The sequence below is a fragment of the Colletotrichum spaethianum genome (assembly GCF_022836535.1).
Source record: "Colletotrichum spaethianum MAFF 239500 DNA, contig16, whole genome shotgun sequence".
Lineage (NCBI taxonomy): Eukaryota > Fungi > Ascomycota > Sordariomycetes > Glomerellales > Glomerellaceae > Colletotrichum > Colletotrichum spaethianum.
The window spans coordinates 570,181-594,355 of NW_026054786.1; the positions used below are offsets into that span (position 1 = coordinate 570,181).

Consider the following 24,175-nt stretch of genomic DNA (forward strand, 5'->3'; position numbering starts at 1 on the left):
TGGCTGGTGCTGTTGGACGGCGCCGCAGTTCCCTATTTTGGGCTGTGGGCCGAGAGGCAATACGGACGAGGGAGCCAAGGGGGCACGTTGGACAAGGGCAGACCAACGCAGGGCAGCACGACCCCTGGAGAGCGTGATCGGGAGAGTCGTCGATCAACTGACTAATGAGCCGAGGCCGGCGATCAGCGATGGGATGACAGATTGAGAGCGCGCACGCGCCACACCTTACCATCCCTGTTGGGCGAATGGGGATGTGCGAAATCCCCGGCAGGTGCAGGAAGTAGGGGAGGGGGGCGTGTGTCTTGAGCATGTGTGGCTCAAATGGGAGGGGCCGGCCTATGCGGGGTGCAGATTCAGCGACAGGTCCCCCTAGCCCAGCAGGCATGGGCATGCCTCGAATCAGCTGGCACAAGCCGAACGGGCGAGGGACACGACACATTAACTGATTCACTGCCTCGACGGCCGCATGAAGTTGCATCGCGGCCATTGTCGTTGCGGAGACGGCTGTGCCTGTTATGTTAAGCAAACGTGGAGTTTTTGTTTTTGTTTTTTTTGGGAGGCCTATTGTCTAAGTCTCAATGCGGCATGACACTGTGGTTGCATTCGTTCAGGAAGGAAAGAGGAAAAGTTTTTCCTGGTTCAAGGCCTCTCACGCGTGTCATTCATGGAAGCGTCAGCCACAGGTTGACTCAAGACTCAGCCACATTGTGTGGCCTGCACGGTGAAGCGCGATTGGCGAGCACGTACTGCTGGGGTGGTGTTTGGCTTGCATCCCCTCTGGCCAATCGTAGTGCTCGCATGGAAATCTCTCGGAGACGTCTCCGACGCACCAGGACCGAAAGCGGCAAGGCCTCCCGGGATTTATGGAGACGGAGTTTGGAGAAGAGGGAGCTGGAGCTCGGGAGTCGTTGGGGAGAGTGAGAAGGGAGGCGGTGAGAAATTCAGTCGGGTGCCGAGACGGTCTAGACGTACGGGCGGCGGACGGACGCTGCAATGGCTGGACGAGACGAGTGCGCTGGCTCAGCATACGACGTGGACGGTTGATCTGGTGCACCGCAAGGATTGAACCTGGCCTGATGGTAGGGCGATGATGGCGATGGATTGAGACGTCGTGGTGCCTGTACGTACCCAGTCAACTTGCTACCAATAGTAGTCGGTTCACCTCCCATTGACGGACCCCTTAAGAATGCACTTTATTGTAAACCATCGATAATGTACTGACAGCTTGCACGCCCCGATTCTTCAGGGCAAGCCACGCTGCTTGTAATCCGTCCCCGCTCCTTGCAAACTGGAAGAGGGTGCAGGTGAGGCGCGCCATTCAGGGGAAACTCCCAGCTGAGCTGGTTGAGCTTGGGGTGTTGCAGAAAATTTCAAGCGGAATAGCTTCCAACCAAGCAACGCCTCGATGCATGGTGGCGGTGGTTAGCACGTTCCTGCCCGAGATAAGTGCTTGTCAATGGGGCACCCAAAGGCCATCAGTCGAGCTGATAACGCCGCAATAGGCAACGTAGGAATCTTGACTTGGTGGGCATCTTGAATTCCGATACGGGCAACGAAAGGGGGCAAATTGGCCGTGGCCCCGCGGGTCATGGCGAAGCCACCGTCGCAGCAGGTCATTTGGAAAAGACGCATGGCGCGGGGCTATTAACGCCGCCAGTCATGGGGCTCGGGCATGTGGTAGTCGACGGTGTGTCTTTGGCTTCTTGTCAGCTGCCATCCCATGTCCCTGCAAGAGGGCCGCCGTTTCGGACGAAAGTCTGTACGGCTGCCGTGGTTCGCGATACAGATCGGGGCTGTTTGACAGTGTTTGCGTTAGCTTCCTAGCCAGCTTGTTGCTCGTCCCTCCGCATTCCCAAAACCCTTGCCCTGCGCTTAGGCGTCGGCCCACCGACCCGATCAAACGGAAAGTGAAAGGGGGCGATAGGGGCCCAACAACGTGATACCAGACGCCATTTGGACACGTCGAGACGAGGGGGAGGAGGGATGCATTCGATTGGGAATGAAAGGAATCCACATGAAACCGTGACGTGGGGAACGATCTACCTCAGGGAACGAGAGTCGCAGCTGGCGCATGAGGATTTAAACTAGTATGGCCAGCGGTGGGGTTTCCACAGAGAGAGTGGTAGAGCGAGCCCGTTCCCTGCTCCAGCATGGCTAGGCCATCTTGTCAATTGCGGGAAGGGAGCGATCAATCATGCGAACCCGAAACTTTGACGTTGGGCCGATGATAGGGTCGTGCTTGTTGGTGACCAGCAGAGGACGGTGCCCTCGTATGCCCTGGACTTCAGCTTCGGTGTAGAGTGACCTGTTCTGGTAACGGCGTCCAGTCTCAAGCCCAACCTCGGCCGTGTATGAGGGCAGAGGGTGATTCACCAGGACGTGTGTCCGGTAGGTTCACCGTTCGAGGCTTAATGTCCTGCAGGGGCTTTTGTGCAGGGAGAGGATTGGATGAGTTTTCCGCCATGTGGAGGAATCCCGATGACTTCGAAAGTCTGTTCGAGATTTCAGTGTGTGGCAAGATGCGAAGGTCAAGGTCACTAGATGAATAACACCTTTGCCCTTTTCTCACAAGCGGGCGGGGGATGCGCCCTGCTCTGGAATTCCTGCTGATACCCCGAGAGCCCGACAAAGAAGCCGCTTCGGAGCAAAGTGTGAGGTTTGTGGGGTGATAAATGTTGCTGGCTGGACTGGGCTGAACGAAGTCTAAAACCTTGATGTTGATGACTGTCGTTTGGCCGCTAGGGGAGGAAGCATCGACGATGGTTGGCCGGCTGCCCTTCGTGTTCCATTAGCTGACGGTTAAGCTGGTGACAACTATTGCCAAAGGTCCAGGGAATGTCTCAGCATAGCAATGGCGTTGAATGTTTCGTTTCATCAGCACCACCGAACGCTTAACCATTTGCAGCACCCTTTTGGCTGCTGAGCCGCCGATGCAGGATGGGAATCATCATTCATGGCGACTTTCGAAAAGGAGAAGGCTGCCCAGGCGGGATTGGCTGCGCCGTACCGTGGGTTGCGGGCGTGGTCTCACTTTGTTCTGACCTGAAGGTTTGTAGCAAGCGCGGGCGTTGGCCTTTGGGGGAGGCCAAAGTCTAAAGCGTGTAGCTCCCCAGTCATCGAAATCCTGCGCGCGAGGCGGCATCACGCAGGTTGTGATGCGTACCAAATCGGTGTTGGCTGCAGAATATCTAGCTTTGTTAGGTGACCATGTGCGGGTCAGGGAGAGCAAAAGCAAAACCAGAGGCCCGAGCAGGGCGTTTGTTTGCTGATCACTTGTGACGGCGCGACAGGCCTGGCTGCAGGCTTGTTGACGCTGCTGATTGCGGCAGGGCGGCGAGGAAGAAGATTGCAGGCAGTGAGCAGAAGCGCCTCTCGAGACAAACGAGACGGCACAGCCAGACCCAGACGGCAGCCCAACAGCGGTAGTACCAAATGACTGTAGGCCGGTGGGAAACGAGATGAATCACGGAGGAGTGAGTGGCCCCAAGAGACGAGGAGCAGCGCGGCGGCGTGTCGGCGTCAGGTCAAGAACGGGCGGTCGCGACGCGGGCCCGGTTGCTTCCAGCGGTCGGCGACTACGCGGCGTGGTGCTAGATGTGGGTTAACATTTGTTATTTTGTGCGTCCATGGCCCCGTCCTGATACGGTATGGCGAGGCAAGGCAAGTCGATACGCTGTTTCAGTGCAGGGGACCGAAAAGAAGAATAGCAGAGATTAAACGCTCATTGGAGCAGACGCCATGCGAGAAGAGGTGGAAGGGGGTCCATCGTCAACGCGGATCCGAGTTGGAGTTCGCGGAGGGCCCTTGTTCTTCTTGGCCGTGGATCGATTGGTGTAGAGGTCGAGAGAAGGGTGCTCATCGCTTGTTTCATCTGCACGCTCAACGGAAGGCGCGACCACCAATGAGCCGCGCGCATCTGTCGTGCCAGGCAAAGCCTTTTGGGTCGACGTCCCTGACAGGCTGGGGTGAGGAGGAGAGGAAAGCTGACGTGCGCTGCTCTGCTTTGCTTGATTCTTTTTTGGTGCTGAGCTGGCGGTTCATGGGTGCTTTCTTCTCTCTATCGATTGGATGCAGGCACGGCACCGGAGACGCACAAGGCAAGGGAGGGCAGCGCGCAACTGCCCCCGCAAGAGAGCGAGCGAGCAAGGTACGTACCTGCTTATGAGCACCGTCGTTGGCCAGTCAGATGGCAGGAAGGCAACTGCCCAAGACGAGCATCAACCAACCACAAGGACGCATCTCGGCCAACGCAGACTGACAGCATGCAAAGAGGAGCGAGATGCTGTGAATGGGGAGAATGGACGGACGGCTGGAGGCGGGTCATCCTGGTCTCTCCTCCCTTTCTTTTTTTACCCTCTGTCGCCCCGCTGTGTCTCTCTCGCGCGCGCAGAGTCCGTCCTGTGCGGATATTTGCTGCAGTCTCTCGCTTGAGTGGATGCAATGCTCCCGCAGCTTGTTTGAGAGACATGGGCCCTTGCTTGTGGGATCGTGTCTTGGTATTTCTGCAACCACTGGCTGAAATAGCATCAGCTCTGGTGTGCAGCGGAACGAGGCGGACGGGGTAGCACTCTCAACCGAGCTGTGATGGCCAGTCAACGGCCTTCGTAAGACACTCGGTGAAGTTGGCAATGGCCGTCGTCGTCGACAACCGGCGGGTCTCGGCCTGCAGCCGCTTCTGCCCATGGCAATGCCGATTCCTTGGTACGGGATGCAATCTTGCTTGATTCTGGGCTGGTAGTCTTGGTGTTGGGCTTGCAAAAGTAAATATATCAAAGTCATCCCTCACCTCGGCGCCTCTTGCACTATATCTCATCCCTGTGTCCTCCTCCCTCTTGAGTCTCGAGTCTTGTCTGGTTGGGCTTGACTTTGATTTCCAAATCAGTTACATCATCATCGGCATTCGAGGGCTGTTGTATTGAATACGACAACTGACCCGGTTCTTTCCCGCGTTCAACGGCACCATCACCGACCGAGCTTTACCGCCGTCCATCACCAGCAGAAGCAGGGAGACATACAGACCGACCGGAAGCCACCGATCTGTCACCACACCGAAGACCCCACCCGATTCATCTGCATCAACAGCCGGCCTGGTCGATACGAATCGTATTTGTTCATTCATTGTTTTTTTCTCCTCCTAGTTCTGGCTCTACTGTCTACTACTCTATTTTTTTCCCCTGGATTCCTGTTTTCTCGTCCGATCTCTGTACTATCGACCCCCTCCGTTGCTGGTCATCGCGTCTCTGCACCCAAGCTCCTCCCCCTCCATCGACTGTGCATTCCAGTCACTCGTCTGCGCCCCACAACAGCTTCTTCCCCCCTCCCCAGTAGCGCCTTCCACCCGCTGCACTCGCACAGTCGGTCGCTGCTGCTCTCGACGCCCTCGTTTCCAAACATCCATCCCATTTTGGCCCTGCACCCCTTTGGACCAACAGCACCAGGAAACTGGAACGGGATTTTCCATTGTTGGATCGATTGGATTTCTTGCATTGCCACTGCCCTGTCGTCGACTCCAGTCCTTTACCTCTCCCTCGTCCGCCCACGCGAGTCTGGATTCAAAAGGCAGAGCCCAGCCTGCGCCATCTGATCAGTTATCCTCACCACATCAAACATCACCAGCCTTCTCTCGCTCAGGCGTTTTCCCGTGCGCTTATCTTGCGTACACTTTCTGCCCGAGGCGCAAGTCGACACCTTAAGCCGAGACACATCGTACCACCAAAACAGCACAGCTGTCGACTCTATCCCACCCGTGCCCGTTCACATCTCGATTGACACCTTACCCTCGTGTTCAATTCCGCCTTCGATTCTGCCCGAAGGCCTCGACCCTTCGGCAAGCACATCCTGCATCGTAGCGTGTGTGGTCCCGAATCAATCTCATCCATCCAATCCAGCCGACGCCATCTGCCCACCTTGGACGACCCCTGCTTGCGGCCTTCCATTCGCAGAAAGCAACCAGCACCGCCTCGCGCCCAACAGTCCAGAACCTGCACTTTGCGAGCCCGCAAGTACCAACTACCTCGTCTGCCGCGTAACTTTGCTCAAACATCCCACGTACCCCATACTCCCTCCCCACCGCATCATCTATCCGAGTGGGAAGCGGGTTCAACTTGGGAAAGCGCATTACCAAAGCCTCACTCTGACGGTTCATATTGTGGCCATCCCAGGGCGTTGCTAAACCTTACTCTGGATGCTGGTCGCCTGTCGTCATTTTCCCGCCTCTCTTGTTGACTGCATCTTGGGCTGCTCGTCGCATCGAGAGACTGCAGACTAGGTCCATCCCGAGCCTACACGCTCGATACTTCTTGCCCTGTAACGGCTACATTGCCTTGATTCATCTGTTGGCTACACGCTGCCGGACAAACTCAAGTCTGCCCCTTAGCCCCGATTGTGCGCGCAAAGGACTGTCAATAATTTCCCCCCGTCTTCGACCGGTGCCTAACGTTTTCGGTCTTCGGATCCCGGCCGAACAAAGCCCAAGTCAGCAAGCACTCTTTGTGATCTCGCTGCTGACCTGCACACACCCCCGCTGCCCGCATCAGCATCGCATCCGCCGCGGCCCCGAGAACAATTTCATCAACAATCGACATTCATCCAACGCCGTCCGCTGGTTCGGAAGCCTGGAATCAACAGTCGTCAATCGCGCTGCTAATAATTCCGATCCTCCACGGATTCCGCTCTGCCGCTTTTGCCGCCTCGAGCAAGTAATTTATCCTTCTCATCCCGCTCGCTCCACCAAGTGAGCACGACCCAACCGTCAATCAGTCACTCAATCAACCTGGTTCAATTCGGATCGCAGCCCGTTGGCCCAATCTGTCCTAGACGGCTTGACGCATCGTCTCATTTCGTCGAGCACCAAGAAGCCGCATCGCCGTCTCGACCCTTTCACCTAAACCCAAACCCAAACCCAAACCCGCACTCCCTGACTCGCCCTGGTCGTTTTACTTGACGCCGTCACACTCCTCACCCGCAACTTTCTCCAAGCGCTTGGCAACTTTGACCCGGCCATCTCATCCGCTTGCAGACATTCAAAACTCGGCCTATTCCTCGATTCGTCATAGGCCGCCGGGCAATTTTTTCCAGAAGTTTAGGTTTTCGTCTCTCCTTGACTGCCATTGTCGTCAGTTTCAACAATCGCACAATCGTCTAGACGCCGTCGTGGACTCCTCTGCTTCCAGCTCAAGCAACTCCCCCCAACCAGCACCCTCTCGTTGCAACTCTGCACCACCTCCACCATCTGCCGTCGTCGTTGGCGCCTTCTTTCACAATTTTCCCCATCGCCACCTACTCGTCGAGGGTGACCCGCCCCATCCGCATTCACCGTCGTCAAAATACAGCAACACAGCAGCTAGGCTGCCGTGTGTTCCGCAACGCACCATTCTGCAGTGCCAAGGCCATTTGGTCAGAGTCACTATCGCGAGATCTTCGCAACGGACAAATTCAAGTTGTCTGGGCAGAACTGCAAAATTGAGAGAATCTCGCGCCACAGTCCAGTCCCGATATCGAGGTCGAATCCAGCAGCAGCAAGAAGAAGAAACTGTAATCCGCAAGCACCGACTCTGCAACCCGCCAAATCCAGACCCCCCCTGCCGGCTAGTCCGCCCCCTTGCGACCTCGCTTCTTCTCTGAGCCTTCATATCGCCACCCCCTTCGGGACCTTCCTTGCACCCCTAGCCCCGCACCCCCTGCCACCCGCAACCAAAGCACGCCCCTCCCCTTGCCCGCTTGCACACCCCTGCACCCCTGGGATCTACAGCATTCCAGCCCACCCCAAGCATCCAAGCCCCCCCCAGCAGGCACTTCCGTCGGCGTCCTGCTGAGACTCCCTAAAAAACTAACCCCCTACTACGCTAGCACTTGACTAGCGACCCCCTGACAACCTGCCCACTCAGCCTCGTGGACCGCACGTCACCCACTGACGAGTAGCTATTCCGCATCCCTCACTGCCGCTGCTACCAGGGCCATCCCCAGAGCCTGGCCCCAGCACTTGCGACGAGGCACATGAACTTCGCCGCACACCACACCCGCACCCTCCTTTTCGTCTAATATATCAGTCCAGGCTGCCCGTCTGCGGTTTTTCTCGTTCTCCTCTCATTTCGTCACTCTTCAACGACTTCAAACAACAATACCCCAAAGGAAGCCTCCTTAAACCCCAAGGAGCCCTTTACTCGTAGGACTCTCACCGTCAACCAACCTCCCATCACCAACCGCAGGATAACCCCAACCACCACCACCCTCACACACACACACATACACACACACATACACGACACAATGGAGTCACGGTCACATCTCAGCCTGGCCGAGCTCAACGCCGCCGCCCTTGACCACTTCGTCTACCAGCCCGTCAGCAAGTCGATGATCTCCTACCTGGCCGGTGCCGCCTACAATGTCATCGCATGCGACAGCGCCCTGATGCCTCCCGCATCCGCAGAGGCGTACCGCCAGCAGCAGCTTCCTCCGACGCCGCCCAGGACACCCGAACCCCGCGCTGTCCGCTCCGAAGACGCCGACCTGCCTACGCTCGAGGCCTTCATCACGCAGCTCGTTGTCTCCTCCAACGTCCAGGTCCCGACGCTCATGTCCACCCTGGTTTATCTCACGAGACTCAAGTCTCGTCTTCAGCCCATGGCTCGCGGTCTCCGATGCACAACCCACCGCATCTTCCTTGCCGCCCTCATCCTGACGGCCAAGTACCTGAATGACAGCTCGCCCAAGAACAAGCACTGGGCTACTTACAGCCATGCCAACAACGATTTCTCCAACTTTGGCTTCAGCAGAACGGAGGTCAACCTGATGGAGAAGCAACTTCTCTTCCTCTTGGACTGGGACCTGAAGATTACCGAGGAGGATCTCTACCGCGAGCTTGACCCCTTCCTGGCACCCATTCGCGCCGAGATCGAGGCCAAGCACGCTCGCCGTATCGCTCGCCGTCGCAAGCAGGAGGAGGAGATGCGCCGGAAGCAGGAGGAGATGTACACCATGGCCGTCTACCCCAGCCCCCCTCCTCGCGCGCCAGCTCTCGCTCACGACAGGAGACGCCGGATCACGCCCGCACTTGCAGCGGCTCCTCCATCACTCCTCCTGGCCTGTGCTACAGCAGCAGCTACGGCAGCTCCATCAGCTCCTACGCTCCTTCAGTAGCATCAAGCCGCTCCCAGTCCCGGGCTACCACGCCGCTGGACAACCCCGCCGACGAGCCGTACATGTACGTGCCCAACGGCAGCCTGTACGAGTCGCCGGTCGAGGTCCATATCGAGCAGCCGGCGTCGACTCTGCCCAAGCGGAAACCACTTCTTCCCTACGAGATCAGCACCGAGGAGCTTCGCGACATGCAAGATGGCACCAAGGCCAAGAGGGCACGCATGGGCCGTGGCATGTGGGGCCGCGTTTTCGGCGGTGCCGTGACAGTGCGGTAGACTTGCCACATTGCACAGATTTTTCTCTTTGTTACAGCCTCGTCTTTTTACGTTTTCTTGCGTTTTGAGCCACCCCACAAAAGCATGGTGTTGGATTGTGCTATAGAGACAGCAACGGGGGGACAGACTTGACTTGTTTTTCTTTTTCTTCTACTATTCCCGAGGGCGTTGGGTAATGGAGACCGGTACATGGAACACGAATTGAGGATAGAGCATCCTCGGGCATTGCATATATGGATCGGTGTTGGGCGGACATTCATGGACATGAATTTTTCTTCTTTTTCTTTGGGTTGTTTGGCATCCTCGCTTGGTAGAGGATGTGGGATTCGGGCTGGACTTGGGCACGCTGCCACATAGAACGGTCAGCACATCGTATAGCGTAGCAGAAATACGCCTGGGCAGACAACACGTCACCCATCAAATGAGAAACACAGCGCGGCATCGCCGCTCCCAAACATTACCACCTGTCCCGAGTCTTTGGTTTCGTGAACGGCAGTTTACACGATGATTCTTCCCGCTTGCAGCCTCGGCCTGTCTGGGGTTCCGGGGTGGTGGTCTGGAACGGTTGGCGCTAGCGGCGGGCAATACTCCCGCAATCGATGCCCCTCGTGATCTCGAATGCAGCCAGCGGGTGCGGGCGGGGGGGGCTCAGAATTCATCGCATTCAGCTTCACATGCGAGACATTGGGCATGCTTACGCCGCGGTCATCTAGACGGCCCTCATGTTCTGTCTGCCTGCGTCTATGGTAGCGTGGCCAGGCTATTTTACTTTTTTACTTTTTAATTTTTATTTTCGGTTCTTCAATTTTTTTCCCTCACGAGACCGACCACGTAGGGACGCTTTCAACTCCATCCCGCCGCCCATCGGCACCCGAGTCTGTGGGTTTTAACATGTCGCAGTGGCCGCAGGGCACATATGATGCATGACTTGGTCCTAGAGCTTATCGACCCGGCCGACGTCGCGAGTGGTTCCCCCACCCTTAACCCTCGACATCGACGTCAGTGCTGCTGCTGGGGGGATCGGGACATGAGTCGGATTCCGCAGTCTTGCTACAACCTTATATCAGGGTGGGTGTATGGGTTGTGCGGCGAACATGCCTTGGAAGCCCTGGAAAATGCTCCCTAACCCGGGTTCGGAACAGGAAAAGAAAACAAGCAGAAAAAAAAAACTTGGTTGCGGATCGCTGACGACAACGGTCTCGTCGCGGGCTTGCGATGTGCCGACGACGGCTGCTGCGGTAGCGGGAGAGAAAAAAGAGATGGATTTGGATTAACGAGGGGAGGGGCGGCGGGTGACGCGGAAAACGCCGTTAATGGCGGCCGTGGGCTTTCGGAAGGGGATGCATTCCGCAAGCCGGGGACGGTTTTTTCCCCTTCTTCTTCTTGGGAAAGGGTGGGAAAGGGCGGTGGCAGAGAGAGAGAGCGAGAGAGATCTAGATGCACGGGGTGGACGGAAGGTCGGACGGAACGGGGTCGCACGGATACGGGTGCGACCACAGGCAGTTAGCAGACGAGAGACTAGCGGTCGACGACGCCGGTGCCGGTGAGTGGGTTCGGAGAAGGTCGGTCTGGGCCTTTTTTTTGGGGGGGGGTGTCTGTCCATGGCGGTGGACGAGAGATGTCAAATCATCTTTCGCGGTGACTAGCAGGTCTAGCGCACTGGTAGGCTAAGGGTTCGCCGTCGGGCATCGACTTCCCCCATCCCTCCCGAGACTTTCGGTCAGTTGAAGAAAAAGGACTGACGGCGGATCCCGGACGTCTGGTCCTCTCTCCTCCCGCAGGGTTTTCGTTTCTGCATCCAGAGACGGAGGATTCGACTCTGAGGTCCCTGCGATTGGCCGGCGAACTGGAATGCGTGTCCAGGACGTCGCGAGGGGGGGGGGGGTTAAATCAAATGCTCACTAGGACAATTCTCGGGATATTTGGTTAGCCCTTTTCGTCTTCGCCATTCGTCACCAACGAAATAACGGTCTGGAGAGGCGCGCAGAGTTTAAAGGTATTACACCTCGCAACTGCCCTGCATGGCGTCTTGGGCGATGCAGAGCAAGGTTCGGGAATGCAGCATGCAGCCCCGACACTGACAAGTGTCATTAAGGGTCCGATATGGTGACGTTCTCGACGAGGGTTGGATGGGGAGGTTTGACATGCATAACGGCAGGGAGGGGTTGCACGTCAAGGGCAGCCGGCTTGCTTGGCGACTTGGCTTCACGGGCGGCGGGGATCTTGCCTGTCGGGGAGGGTACACGTGTGTGCTCCGTACAGGAGTGATCCTCGATCAGGCAGCGGGGAAACCATCATCATCATCATCATCATCATCATCATCCTCATGGGAAGAAACAAGATCGTTGCAGAAACACTCTGCATCCTTGGTCGTCTTCGGCTTGGATGTGGATGTATGTCCGTTGTCCCTTTGCGAGGAAATGTCGGTCAATAATCCGCCGGAGAGGGGGGGTGTGCGCGGTGATGGGCATGTGGGCGTCGTCGGGCGTGTAAGATTCGTTGGAGGATGTGGCTGGGGGAGGGACCAATGTCAGGAATCAGGAATTAGGCTCCGTCCCCACACGCGCGGATCGTGAGGTGCAGCATGCTAAAACGGGTGCTGGGGAACCATTCGTGAAAGTGGATGGAAATTTCCGTGTACCTATGCCCCATGTCCGTGTCGATGGACGTGTTTCCAAGAGGCGGCGATCCCAGAGACGTGCCGCGTCGTGCTTGCACACTTCGTATTGCCCTGTGGGCAAGGGCGGAGTCCCTTCTGGCTGGCCGGCGGTCCGGGTCGGGGTGGGTCTGTAGCCCGGGTCGGGGGCTGGGGATGAGTCACGAGGTCGGGGCCCGTTATGTTGGCGGTCGGATGTCTGTCTATCCAGATAATGTTGATCGGTTTGCGTGATGTGCCATCTGTGCCACTCGAAATGCCTAATGAACTACACAATTTTCCCTTGCGGTTGGTTGGCAGTAAGCCTGTGTGCGCCTCTCAGCCCGCCCAACGCCCGCGGTGCCGCGGTTTGGCATAAGCCCGCCCCGGATTCGTGAACGCGGGCGCCAAGGTCCAGCGACTTGAATCCCTGTCTGCCAGCCCTCGGTCCCGCCACACACGGCCGCGTCGCGCGCCCGAGTGCTCCGGCTGGGCAGACCGCGAACTGGGCCTGCTGCGGCCATCGTCGTTTAGATTCATACCCAATGTGGCTTTGGCCACTCGTACGTTTCCTTGCTTGTCGATAAAACCTTGTTGGCAGAACTGCACATGTGACCTAGAGTAGGCGTGTAAAATCATGTCAGTCCGTGATACTTCATTGCGAGGCTTTGTTAACCTGGCGGCCATTGAGCAGTGCTGCGCCGTCTCAGCCCCAGGCATGCAACAAGGTCTTGGAAAGCGTAGTCACCAATACGTGGGGCATGGTTGGCGACACCAAGTATGGGCAGTCTCGTTTCCCCACCGCTCTAAGACCTTGGAGCGTCCGATGAGGATTCATCTGACGCAGTCCGCATGTGGTGGCCGGAAAACCGGACTGCAGGTAACGGACGCAGATTATGTGTCGATCAGCGCATCAATAGCCATGCTAAAGGCATGACACCATGACCAGGACCACGTTTGCTGATCCTTGATTGTCAAGTGTTGAGGGCATGCACAGCCACGCGTCCGGATGAGTGGGCTGATAGGGAAGTCAGCTGGGCCAGCTACGACTGCGTCTCGTCGACCTGATGATGCTACCAATATCTCTTATGCTCACAAGAGGAAGAAAGAAGCGAAACGACCCAAAAGGAGTTTGTTCTCCGTACGGGCGTTGGGATATGTGTGGGTTGATGCCCCCCGGTTTGACACAGCTGACACGGCCTGAGCGGTTTGTCCGATCTCATCACAGCCTCGAGGCTTGAGTTACGTCTGTTCACCATGCTCTCAAAGCGGTGTAGTGCTGTCCCAATGACCATGACCGCGGGCCTTCCAGAGAAGCCCGGTACGGCATTTTGTTTCGGATTTGTTCTTGTGGTTTGCCGGTCAGTTATTCTCTGATCCGAGCAACCGAAAAGTGGCTCGGCGCAGCTGTCCACAATGCCTTGCCCATACCCCTGCAGATACGGTTCGCAGTCGAACACAACGTGGGAAGTCCGGAGGACCATGGCAGGATGCTACGTGATGAGGATGCAGGAGTTCCGGCCCCTGCGTCTGTTATGTCCGCCCATCGTCCGCCATCGCGAAGAACGTTCTTGCTCGGCACTATCGCAAAGAATGGAACTGCGTCCAGGTGCTCGAGATGCAGCGTGGCCGGCATTAACGTTTCTTTCGCACAACCTTGGGAACGGGAGCCGGAGGGCATTTGATAGGTCAGTGTTCAGCGCACCATGAGAGCTCGAAGGGTCCAGAATGGACCCGAATGGCAGGTTCCGAGATCGACAGGAACAGTGACATGGATATCTAATGAAAAGGTATGAAACCGCTGGACTGATGTTCTAGGCGGGCTGGCTGATCAATGGCAGTTGCAGGTGCTTAGAAATCGGGAACCATGTGGACCCAGCTGCGGCTAGCGGCTAGCGCATTGCGGGGGAGACTCAACAGGCGCCGCTGGTCGGGTTTGCCACTGGAGGAGACTCTCAACTCGAACATGGGTCGCGTTAATCAAGGTGACTCCGAATGAGTGGTGCTGGGTGGTGGGCGAAGGCGGAATGCCGGCGGAAGATTCACGTCGTTTCCAAAAGTCCAGTAAGGCAAGCGCGCTCGGTTTGGCGTGTCAACGTGCCTGCCCCCTTGAGGCACCCAAATGAAACTGGAACGGACCCGTTTTGAGCAGGTTACGTCAGAACTTGCGCTTTCTGTGCCGACGGCACAGTGTGGTGACAGTGTCGGGCCTTTTCTGGGTGCAGAACCCGACGTTACAAACACGGTGTTTCTGAGGAAAAAATGGTGAGCCGCTGACTCTTGACACCTAAGAAATTCTGCACCGCACAAAACGCGCACCCAAAAGAGGCAAGACCAATCTGTCAAAACATTTCAAAGCAGCACAATTGCCGCGAAGTGGAAAGCCAAATGCCGAATGATGGCCAGGCACGGGGAATAAAATCGTAGACTGCACTCACTCCCTTGGTAATCTTCACTTGCTCCCTCCACACCGAACCACGGAGGCGCAACAGAAACTGGGCGTACAGGTGGATGGGAAAACTCGGACACGGAGCCTGAAGCACAAACACACCATCTTTTCCCCACCATCACGGCCTTCATCTCTGCTTCATTCACCCACTTGAACGTTTTGTATACTGTGCAGAACACACAAATACTCAAAAAGTAAAGGTATACCTAGCTGGGACTGGCCGGAACAGATACCTTCCTGCCACGTAATCAATTCATCTTTCTTATATCCTTCCGTCACCCTCTTAGTAAGTTTGTCCTCTTATCTCCCCCGCCACATTCCTGGCGGCTGTCCCTCGACGCGCTTCCATCCCTGTGTACCGTCCCTGTCGATCCTCTCGTGTATTAGGCACAGAGACTCTGGCGACAACGACGGCGACGATCACAAGAAACACTGACTGACCAGCCCGTAGGCCTATCACCATGGACGACGGAAGGAGCTCACGCATCACCACCTCCTTTCTGCTGGCAAACCTGCATTGTCCGTCATGTGTCTCGTCGATCCAGCAGGCTCTTCAGGAATCGTCCAGCCACGATGTGATTTGGGTCTCACCAAACGTCGTCACGTCCGTCGTCACCATTGAACACAGACACACGCCAACTCCCGACATCACCATCAGATGCATGGCCAAATCACTTCAAGATGCCGGCTTTGAGATCTGTGGTGTCACTACCACGGCTGCTACCGACACCGACCTGGAGACAATCACCCAGACCCAACCGCAAACTGGGGTGGATGACTCCACTCACAACGGTGCCCTTGATGGGCTGCTTTCCTTCACGCCCAGATGGTCCAGTGAATCACCAGAGGCGCAGCGAGAGGCCCATCTTCTCAACTGCAAACAGTGTCGTGAATCAGACGACTCGTCCCATAGCGAAGATCGAGGAGTGCCATCAAACTCGAACGGGCATCAGAACGGGCTGCGGAAGTCCAGGAGCAAAAGCAATGGCATTGCGAGTGTGAAGGACATGTCATCGGACGGCTCGAAATGGAGAGCAACGCTCTCTGTCGGTGGCATGACGTGCGCGTCTTGCGTGAATGCCATCAGGGAGGAACTGAACAAACGGGATTGGATCGACAATGCCACCGTCAACTTGGTCACCAACAGCGCCACTGTCGACTTTACTGACAAGTCCAACGCGGCGAGGATCGCCGAGGCCATCGAAGACATGGGTTATGATGCCAACCTTGACAACCTTGCAGAACTCAACGACAACGGCGACGATGGCAGTGAGGCAGGCAGCGAGGGCGAAAAATGGAGGGTAACCGTGGCCATTGGCGGCATGACTTGTGCTTCCTGTGCCAACACCATCACAGAACAGTTGAGTAAGAAGGATTGGATTTCCAACGTCTCTGTCAACCTAGTCGCGAACAACGCCACGATCGACTACACCGTGGAGGGTAAACAGGACGAGATCGTTCAGTCTATCGACGATATGGGATACGACGCCACCCTGGATACCGTGACGAGAGTCAGGTCTGAGGACAAGGGCGCAAAGCAGCGGACGGTCCAAATCTTGATCAAGGGCTTGTACTGTCAACACTGCCCCAGCCGAGTGACGCACTCTCTTACATCATTCACCCATCAATTGAAGGTTGTCTCTCAGCCTAGTCACGAGAAGCCTCTGGTAACCGTCAAATACACACCCGACGCACCCTTCTTCACCATTCGACAAATCCTGTCCGCCATCGATGCCGCCGACCCTTCGTTCAAGGCGTCCATCTACCATCCTCCCAGTCTCGAGGAGCGATCCAAGCTCATCACCCAAAAGCACCAACAGCAGCTCCTTCGACGAGTCTACTTGACTTTCCTGGTGACTATCCCCACTTTCGTCATTGGAATCGTTTACATGAGTCTGGTCCCCGACTCGGACCATGGCAAGCATTATCTCATGAAGCCGTGGGTCTCCGGTCTCAACCGAGCGCAGTTTGCTTTGTTCGTTCTCGCCACCCCCGTGTACTTTTTCGGAGCCGACGTGTTCCATATCAGAGCAGTCAAGGAGATCAGGAACTTGTGGCGTCCGGGAAGTAAGACGCCCATTCTTCGACGCTTCTACAAGTTCGGAAGCATGAACATGCTTATGTCTCTTGGCACGACTATCGCCTACGTCTCGTCCATCGGCCAGATGATTTCTGCTGCTATCAGCAAGCCCGTCGAGGTTGACGATACTCACTTTTACTTCGACTCGGTCGTCTTCCTGACGCTGTTCCTCCTATTGGGTCGTCTGATCGAGTCTTACAGTAAGTCCAAGACGGGCGACGCAGTCGAGATGCTGGGCAAGCTGCGACCGACTACAGCCATTCTCGTCACCAAAGACTCCATCGGAAAGACTACCGACTCCGTTGTTGGGGTTGACATGCTCGAGTACGGAGACATCGTTCGCGTGCCACATGGCGCTTCGCCTGCGGCAGACGGAATTGTAGTGCAGGGCGAGAGCAGCTTTGACGAGTCGAGCTTGACGGGCGAGTCTCGGTTGATCAAGAAGATCCCTGGCGATGAGGTTCACGCCGGCACGGTTAACAAGGACTCGGCCATTCAAGTTCGCATTACGGGTGCTGCCGGAGCGTCTATGCTGGATCGGATCGTCTCAATTGTTCGCGAGGGCCAGACCAAGAGGGCGCCTATGGAGCGCGTCGCCGATGTGCTGACGGCTTACTTCGTCCCCATCATCACCTTGATCGCCGTTATCACTTGGCTCACCTGGATAATTCTTGGGTACGCCGGCGTCGTCCCTGGGCGGTACCTTGACTCCGAGAGCGGATGGGCGGCCTTTGCCCTGCAATTCGCTATTGCCGTCTTCGTTGTTGCTTGCCCATGTGGTCTTGCTCTGGCGGCTCCGACGGCCATCTTTGTCGGTGGCGGCCTCGCTGCGAAGCATGGTATTCTCGCCAAAGGAGGAGGAGAGGCATTCGAAAAGGCCAGCAATGTTGACGTTGTCGTCTTCGACAAGACCGGTACGCTGACCGTAGGCGGCGAACCCAAGGTCACCGACTCGAAGTTATACCTTGACAAAGAAGACGGTGCCAGCTTGGAGTCTAGCATGGTTTTGGCTACCCTGCGAGCAATCGAGGAAAACAGCAGTCATCCGGTGGCTAAGGCCATCGTGTCCTTCTGCACCACGCAAACCGACGCCTGGGTCCACGTCGATGACCTTCAGGAGCTCCCGGGCAAGGGCATGAAGGCAACGAATCGCGGGGAGAAGCCCGAGGAGTCTTTCGACATGATTGTCGGCAACGAGTCTCTGATGCGCGATCACGCTGTTGATTTCGCCGACCGGGTATCTTCTCAGCTGCAAAAGTGGAAGAGCGAGGCCAAGTCGGTCGCTTTGGTGGCTGTTAGACCTACCCTGGCCAAGCCCGGTGCCCCCTGGGCACTCGTCGCAGCGCTGTCCATTTCCGATCCCATCCGTCCGGAGGCAGTCCGCATCATCAAGGCGCTCCAGGAGCAAGGCACCCGCGTCTGGATGCTCTCTGGCGATAACGTCGTCACCGCCAAGGCCGTAGCCAACCTCGTGGGCATCGACCCCGAGAACGTCCTGGCCGAGGTCCTTCCTTGGGAGAAGGCGGACAAGATCACGTACCTGCAGACGGTTCTCAAGGCGCGCGTCGGCCGGTCTCGTGAACACACCAAGAACCGTGCCATGGTCGCCATGGTCGGTGACGGCATCAACGACTCCCCTGCGCTGACCAAGGCCGACGTTGGCATTGCCATAGGAAGCGGCAGTGACGTGGCTATCTCGAGTGCGGATTTCGTCCTCGTCACCAGCGACCTCCGCGCGGTCGTGACGCTGCTCGAGCTCAGCCGGACGGTTTTCAGGCGCATCAAAGTCAACTTTGGGTGGGCAGTCATCTACAACATCCTCGCCATTCCGATTGCCGCCGGATGTTTGTATCCGATTACGACGAGTGGGGGACAGCACGTGCGGTTGGACCCTGTCTGGGCTAGTTTGGCCATGGCATTGAGCAGCATCAGTGTAGTCTTGAGCTCGTTGGCCTTGAGGAGCAAGGTCCCATGGTTGGGTTTCCGGGCTAGGAAGATCGAGTAGTTGGGGATACCCTGTACTTTGTACCTTGTATTGATATAGAGCAGTTGTATACTATAGTGTAAGACAAGAAGCGTTAAGAACACACCCTGGTTTGCAATATGTGACAACGACGACGTCTACGAGTACCGAAGCAGGATGTATACCGTGGTGAAAGGACCGCGCTGACGAACCAGTCATGCATGAACGAACATGATTGCTTTCGATTCATTCCTTATTTTTTCCGGCTTCTACCGGCCGTCTATGTGCCTATTCAGACGTTGGGTTCCGGGAATCCAAGGGGAGACAATGGTTCATTCACGCGTCAATGGTTAGCCTGATCCTTCCGAGACTCTTCTTCATTATTGCAAGAGGAATACACCGAGAGAGGAGGGAAGCTGGGGCAAGACGGCGATTATTGTCAGTCGTTCAATTCGAAAAGGGCCAACGCTGGTTAATCACCCAGGGGCAAAGGAGACGTCACTTGACGCAAGCGCTAACGCTAGTGTCGAAGAGGGCTCGATCAAAGTACAAGACGCATTCGAGAACAACAGCGGCTTGAATGGCATGTTGCCTCTGTATCAGGGTTTGGTAACCAGAACTAAACGTTGAAAGTCCTTCATGATTAACGTTGGAGACGTGGGTACATATACTGTTATAAGTTGACGGGGTAAGCGAATGGGCAATGGGATGCCATTCTGAACGCTGACGGTACATCAATTAGACATTGCAACCATTACTCACGATGGGATTAGGACGCTGGTTAATAACTGTAATTTGGGCGAGAGTACGTCGGGTAAAGGAGCAACCTAAGTAAAGTGGCTGCAATGGCATTTTGGCATTCTCATACACAATGACCAACACTAAGAAACATCATCTTGACGCAACCAGCCAATGTGTGAAGACTCAACACGGCATCTGGTCAACGGTGCGTATGGACCCGGCAGGATTGTGCCTTATCCCGCCAATGGCTACTTCCAGCACCCAAAGAGCGACGTTCAGGTTCATGAAATCACATTCTAGGGTTCGTCTCGATAATCGGAACCCAGGTGTTGAGCGTTCATCGCGTCATCAGATGGGCAGAGGGGGAGCAGGCGAGGTTGGGCTCGCCAGGAGCGGAAGCCGGTCCCGTCACCGAGCGGGTACCGCCTAGCCGAGAGCCGGGGCGGCCGACCGACAGCCTGGAGTCAATGACTCCGGCAGTGAGACGCCCGGGCGAGGTTGCCACCGACGAGTGTCGAATCTGGGGCAAAAGGGCCGCAAAGGAGGCTTGCGTTTACCGCATGGTCGAGCACGCAATTGCAAAGCCCAGACCAGATGGGCGGCTTTGGTAATCCAAGTGCACCGGTCGGGGGACTTCGAGTGGATCGGAAATGGTGCAATGTGGGTCCGTTGCATTTGCGACCGGGACGCTCATTGGTGCGCGATGGCGCAATTGTTCCTTAGTCGCAATTCTCGAGCTTCAACAATTCCCAAACGCCGAGTTTCGCACGCGAACATGAAAGTCTCGTCGTTCAGCATGAGAGACGGCAACGGCGCTGCGCTGCGCATGGCTGGGTCTCCGAGGGCGTCCCCCTGTTGCTTTACAAATGGCCATGCTCTTTTTCTTCCCTGCTCGACGCTTCGGGTCCTCGGTGGCTACGAGTGCTAAGGTAAGGTCCGGCTAAAGGGTCCCCATTGTCCCGTCCTCTCTTGTTTTTTTATATCCTCGGATCCTGTTCGGAGTCTGTCGAGGCGATACTTCAACACTCACTCGCACCTATTCTCCTGTTCTCCTACAAACCTCAAGGTCCTCCTAGAACGAAGAAGCTCCTGTTTGCTCTCGTTTAGGTTGACGCAAGTGAACTTCACTTGCTCTTGAGTGTGCCAATCGCTTCCGCAGCTACCCATTCTCTTGCGAGTGGCCAGACTCTCTCTTCTGGTCCTTCGTATATCCAGGGCCATCTTTCGTCGCATCTTTTTTGCTGTGTTTATTCCCGACTTCCTTTCTTGACAGCCTCCCAAGATGCAGTTCAAGCAGCAGGAGAGCAACGGCCCCGCCGCCGTGCTCGACTCCAAGTCGCAGACCTCTTCCGCCCCCCAGAAGAAGGTCTCTTCCACCCTCCCCTTTGGCCAGCCCGTGGCCCTCTCCTCCATCTCCGGACCTACCTACGTGACGGCCCAGCTGCTCGTCCAGCAGGTCGCCTTCCTGCTGTCCGACAAGATCTTCTCTTACTCGGCGCCTACCTTCGACCTCGATGTTGCCGCAAAGGCCTGGGCCGAGGCCAAGGAGCAGAACATCCACGGCGAGACTACCGACATTGTCCAGCTGCAGACGAGGACCGGCGCCGGTGCCCTCGCCCTGGGCTACATCTTCAGCCCGGACTTTGACCTGGCCAAGAGGCATCTGCCCCAGACCCTGCTTGCTCCCACCCTGAGCTTGAAGAACCTGCGCGGCGCGTTGGACCAGCTGAGCCTCCTGTACGGAGTTGCCTCTCCCTTTGTTGCGCACGTCGCGGCCCTCGACTACGATGCCGCCAACGGCCTGGTTTCCGACTACGACACTGCTCTGCGGACCGCCGAGGACCTAGGTCTCGGTCTCGTTGCCAGCTCCAGCGCGTACGAGACGCAGCACATGGCGCTCTTCGCGACCCTCATGGCCGCCCTGATGCCCACCCTGCACATCTACGACGGTGTCAGGCTCGCCCGCGAGACCTCCCGTGTCGTTGATGCCCTCAGCCAGAGCGGCATCGCGGACCTGTACAACAGCATCACCTCCGAGTCCACCGGCGTTAGCGAGAGAGCCGCCATCTCCTCCAAGGTCGCCGACCTTCTGGAGGTCTTCAACAAGCACCTCGACCCCACCGAGGACCACGAGAGCCAGCACACTGCGCTCCTGGCCACCCTCATGACCGCCCTCACCCCCAACCTGGGCGTCGAGGACGGCGTCAAGCTGGCCAAGAAGACCCTCAAGGCCTCCGACGCCCTGAACAAGAAGGGCGTCGCCGAGACTTACAAGAAGATCTCAAGCGAGGTCCAGTCCCTGAACAAGAGACTCGACGACGCCGGCAAGGTCGTCGAGCTCCTCAAGCTCTTCAACAACGAGCTCGGCACCGCCTACAGCTTGTTCGAGTACCACGGACACGAGGATGCCGAGGCCGTCCTCGTTGTCTTTGGCAGCGCCGAGGCCCAGCTCGCCAAGCAGGTCGTCAGCCGTCTGGCCGCCGATGGCGTCAAGGTCGGCGCCATCAACGTCCGCGTCTACCGCCCCTTCGTCGAGGAGGCCTTCCTTGCCAGCATCCCCGAGTCCGCCAGGACCATTGCCGTCCTGGGCCAGGTCAAGGACGAGCTCTCCGTCAACGACGCCTCCCTGCAGTCGGCTCTCTACACCGATGTCCTGACCTCCGTCTCCTTCTCCGGAAAGTGGCGCCAGGACCCCGCGGTCTCGGACGTCAAGTACGCCGCTTCGGAGGCCCTGACGCCCCAGACCGTCGCCGACATCTTTGGCAAGCTCGTCAACGCCGACGCCGAGTCCAAGCCCTTCCCCACGCTCGTTCAGGCCCACCAGTACACCTTCTGGGACGTCGACAGCTCCGTCGCCGTCGACTCCCCAGCCGTCGTTAGCAACCTGCTCTCCCGCGAGTCGACCAGCAACGTCTACGTCCACGAGTCGTTCGACAACCTGCTCCAGGGCGGCATCGTCCGCACGGACATCCGCAGCTCCAAGAAGGCCATCGAGGCCCCCTACGCCGTCGAGGAGGCCGACGTCGTTGCCGTCGGTGACGAGAAGCTTCTCAAGGACCTGGACATCCTCAAGAGCGTCAAGGCCGGCGGCAAGCTGCTCCTCAACCTCCCCAGCTTCAAGGAGGAGGACGTCGAAAAGCGTCTCTCCCCCGTCGTGCGCAAGCAGATCCAGGACAAGTCCGTTGAGCTCTACGTCCTGGACGCCGCTCAGTCCTCCATCTCCGAGAAGGAGGCCAAGGCCGCCAAGGTCCTGTTGGAGTTCGCCTTCCTCCAAATCGCCCGCCCCGACATCACCGCCGAGGAGGTCGCCAAGGTCGCCCTCCCCGAGGGCTTTGCCGTGTCCCTCACCGAGACCCAGGAGGCCCTCGGCCAGTCCCTGCGCAAGGTCGAGCCCCAGGCCGCCTGGGCCGAGCTCCCCGCGGACGTCGTCGTCAGCCCCCTCCCCGCGACCATCAAGCCCAACAGCTTCGTCGGCTTCGACAAGGAGGAGCCCGAGGAGATCTCGCAGCTCGTCGACTGGCAGTCGGCCGCCAAGGGCCTCGTCTTCAAGGAGGCCTACGGCACGCAGACGTCGCTCCGCCCGGAGCTGCCCGTCAAGACGCACACCATCACCGTCAAGGAGAACCGCCGCCTCACCCCCGAGACGTACGACCGCAACATCTTCCACATCGAGTTCGACCTCGGCGACTCGGGCCTCACCTACAACATCGGCGAGGCCCTCGGCATCCACGCCGAGAACGACGAGGAGGAGGTCCGCGCGTTCATCGCCTGGTACGGCCTCGACCCGGAGGCCGTCGTCCAGGTGCCCGCCCGCGAGGACCCGGCCGCCTTCGAGACCCGCACCGTCTACCAGTCCCTCAAGCAGAACATCGACGTCCTTGGCAAGCCGCCCAAGCGCTTCTACGAGGCCCTGTCCGAGTTCGCCTCGGACGAGCGCGAGAAGGCCGTCCTGGCCAGCCTCGGTGGCGCCGAGGGCGCCGCCGACTTCAAGAAGCGCGCCGAGGTCGAGTTCGTCACCTACGTCGACATCCTCCAGGAGTTCCCCTCGGCCCGCCCCTCGTTCCACGACCTCGTCCGCATCATCGCCCCGCTCAAGCGCCGCGAGTACTCCATCGCCTCGGCCCAGGCCGTGACCCCCAACTCCGTCGCCCTCATGATCGTCGTCGTCGACTGGGTCGACCCCCGCGGCCGCAACCGCTTCGGCCACGCCACGCGCTACCTCTCCTCGCTCCGCGTCGGCGCCACCGTCGTCGCCTCCGTCAAGCCCTCCGTCATGAAGCTGCCCACCTCCCCCAAGGCCCCGCTCGTCATGGCCGGCCTCGGCACCGGCTTGGCGCCCTTCCGCGCCTTCGTCCAGTACCGCGCCCTGCAGAAGTCGCGCGGCGAGGACATTGGCGCCATCCTGCTGTACCTCGGCTCCCGCCACCAGCGCGAGGAGTACCTCTACGGCGAGGAGTGGGAGGCCTACGTCGACGCCGGCGTCATCACGCACCTCGGCGCCGCCTTCTCCCGCGACCAGCCCCGCAAGATCTACATCCAGGACCGCATGCGTGAGTCCATGCGCGACGTCGTGCAGTCCTACATCCGCGACGAGGGCAGCTTCTACCTCTGCGGCCCCACCTGGCCCGTGCCCGACGTCACCGACGTGCTGATGGAGGCCATCAACACCGAGGCCAAGATGAGCGGCAAGAAGGTCAACGCCCGCAACGAGATTGAGAAGCTCAAGGAGGACGGCCGCTACGTGCTCGAGGTGTACTAGACTAGTTTATTCGTTCCTTTTTTTCCCTTGCGTCAGCATCAAAAATGACTTTGGGCTGGGTATAATAGCCGAACGTCATGCCTTGTATATATATCATCTACGGCTGTCAGTCGAAAAGTTGTTTCTTGCTCATTA

At 57.7% G+C, this 24,175-nt stretch overlaps 3 protein-coding genes across 3 annotated transcripts; all 3 read left to right on the forward strand.

Annotated features, from left to right (window-relative positions):
- Window positions 1-8,268: 8,268 nt before the first annotated feature.
- ColSpa_06667 (PHO85 cyclin-1) lies at window positions 8,269-9,413 on the forward strand (the record flags this gene model as incomplete). Its single annotated transcript, XM_049272879.1, has 2 exons — window positions 8,269-8,969; window positions 9,014-9,413. 2 exons carry the CDS (start codon window positions 8,269-8,271, stop codon window positions 9,411-9,413), a joined length of 1,101 nt encoding a protein of 366 aa, XP_049128836.1.
- A 5,545-nt stretch (window positions 9,414-14,958) lies between these two features.
- On the forward strand, window positions 14,959-18,582 carry ColSpa_06668 (putative cryptochrome DASH, mitochondrial; the record flags this gene model as incomplete). The annotated part of the gene is made up of 1 exon (XM_049272880.1): window positions 14,959-18,582. The coding sequence occupies one exon, from the start codon at window positions 14,959-14,961 to the stop codon at window positions 18,580-18,582; it is 3,624 nt and encodes a 1,207-aa protein (XP_049128837.1).
- A 1,981-nt stretch (window positions 18,583-20,563) lies between these two features.
- ColSpa_06669 (SUMO-conjugating enzyme ubc9) lies at window positions 20,564-24,040 on the forward strand (the record flags this gene model as incomplete). The annotated part of the gene is made up of 1 exon (XM_049272881.1): window positions 20,564-24,040. One exon carries the CDS (start codon window positions 20,564-20,566, stop codon window positions 24,038-24,040), a length of 3,477 nt encoding a protein of 1,158 aa, XP_049128838.1.
- Between the last annotated feature and the right edge of the window lie 135 nt (window positions 24,041-24,175).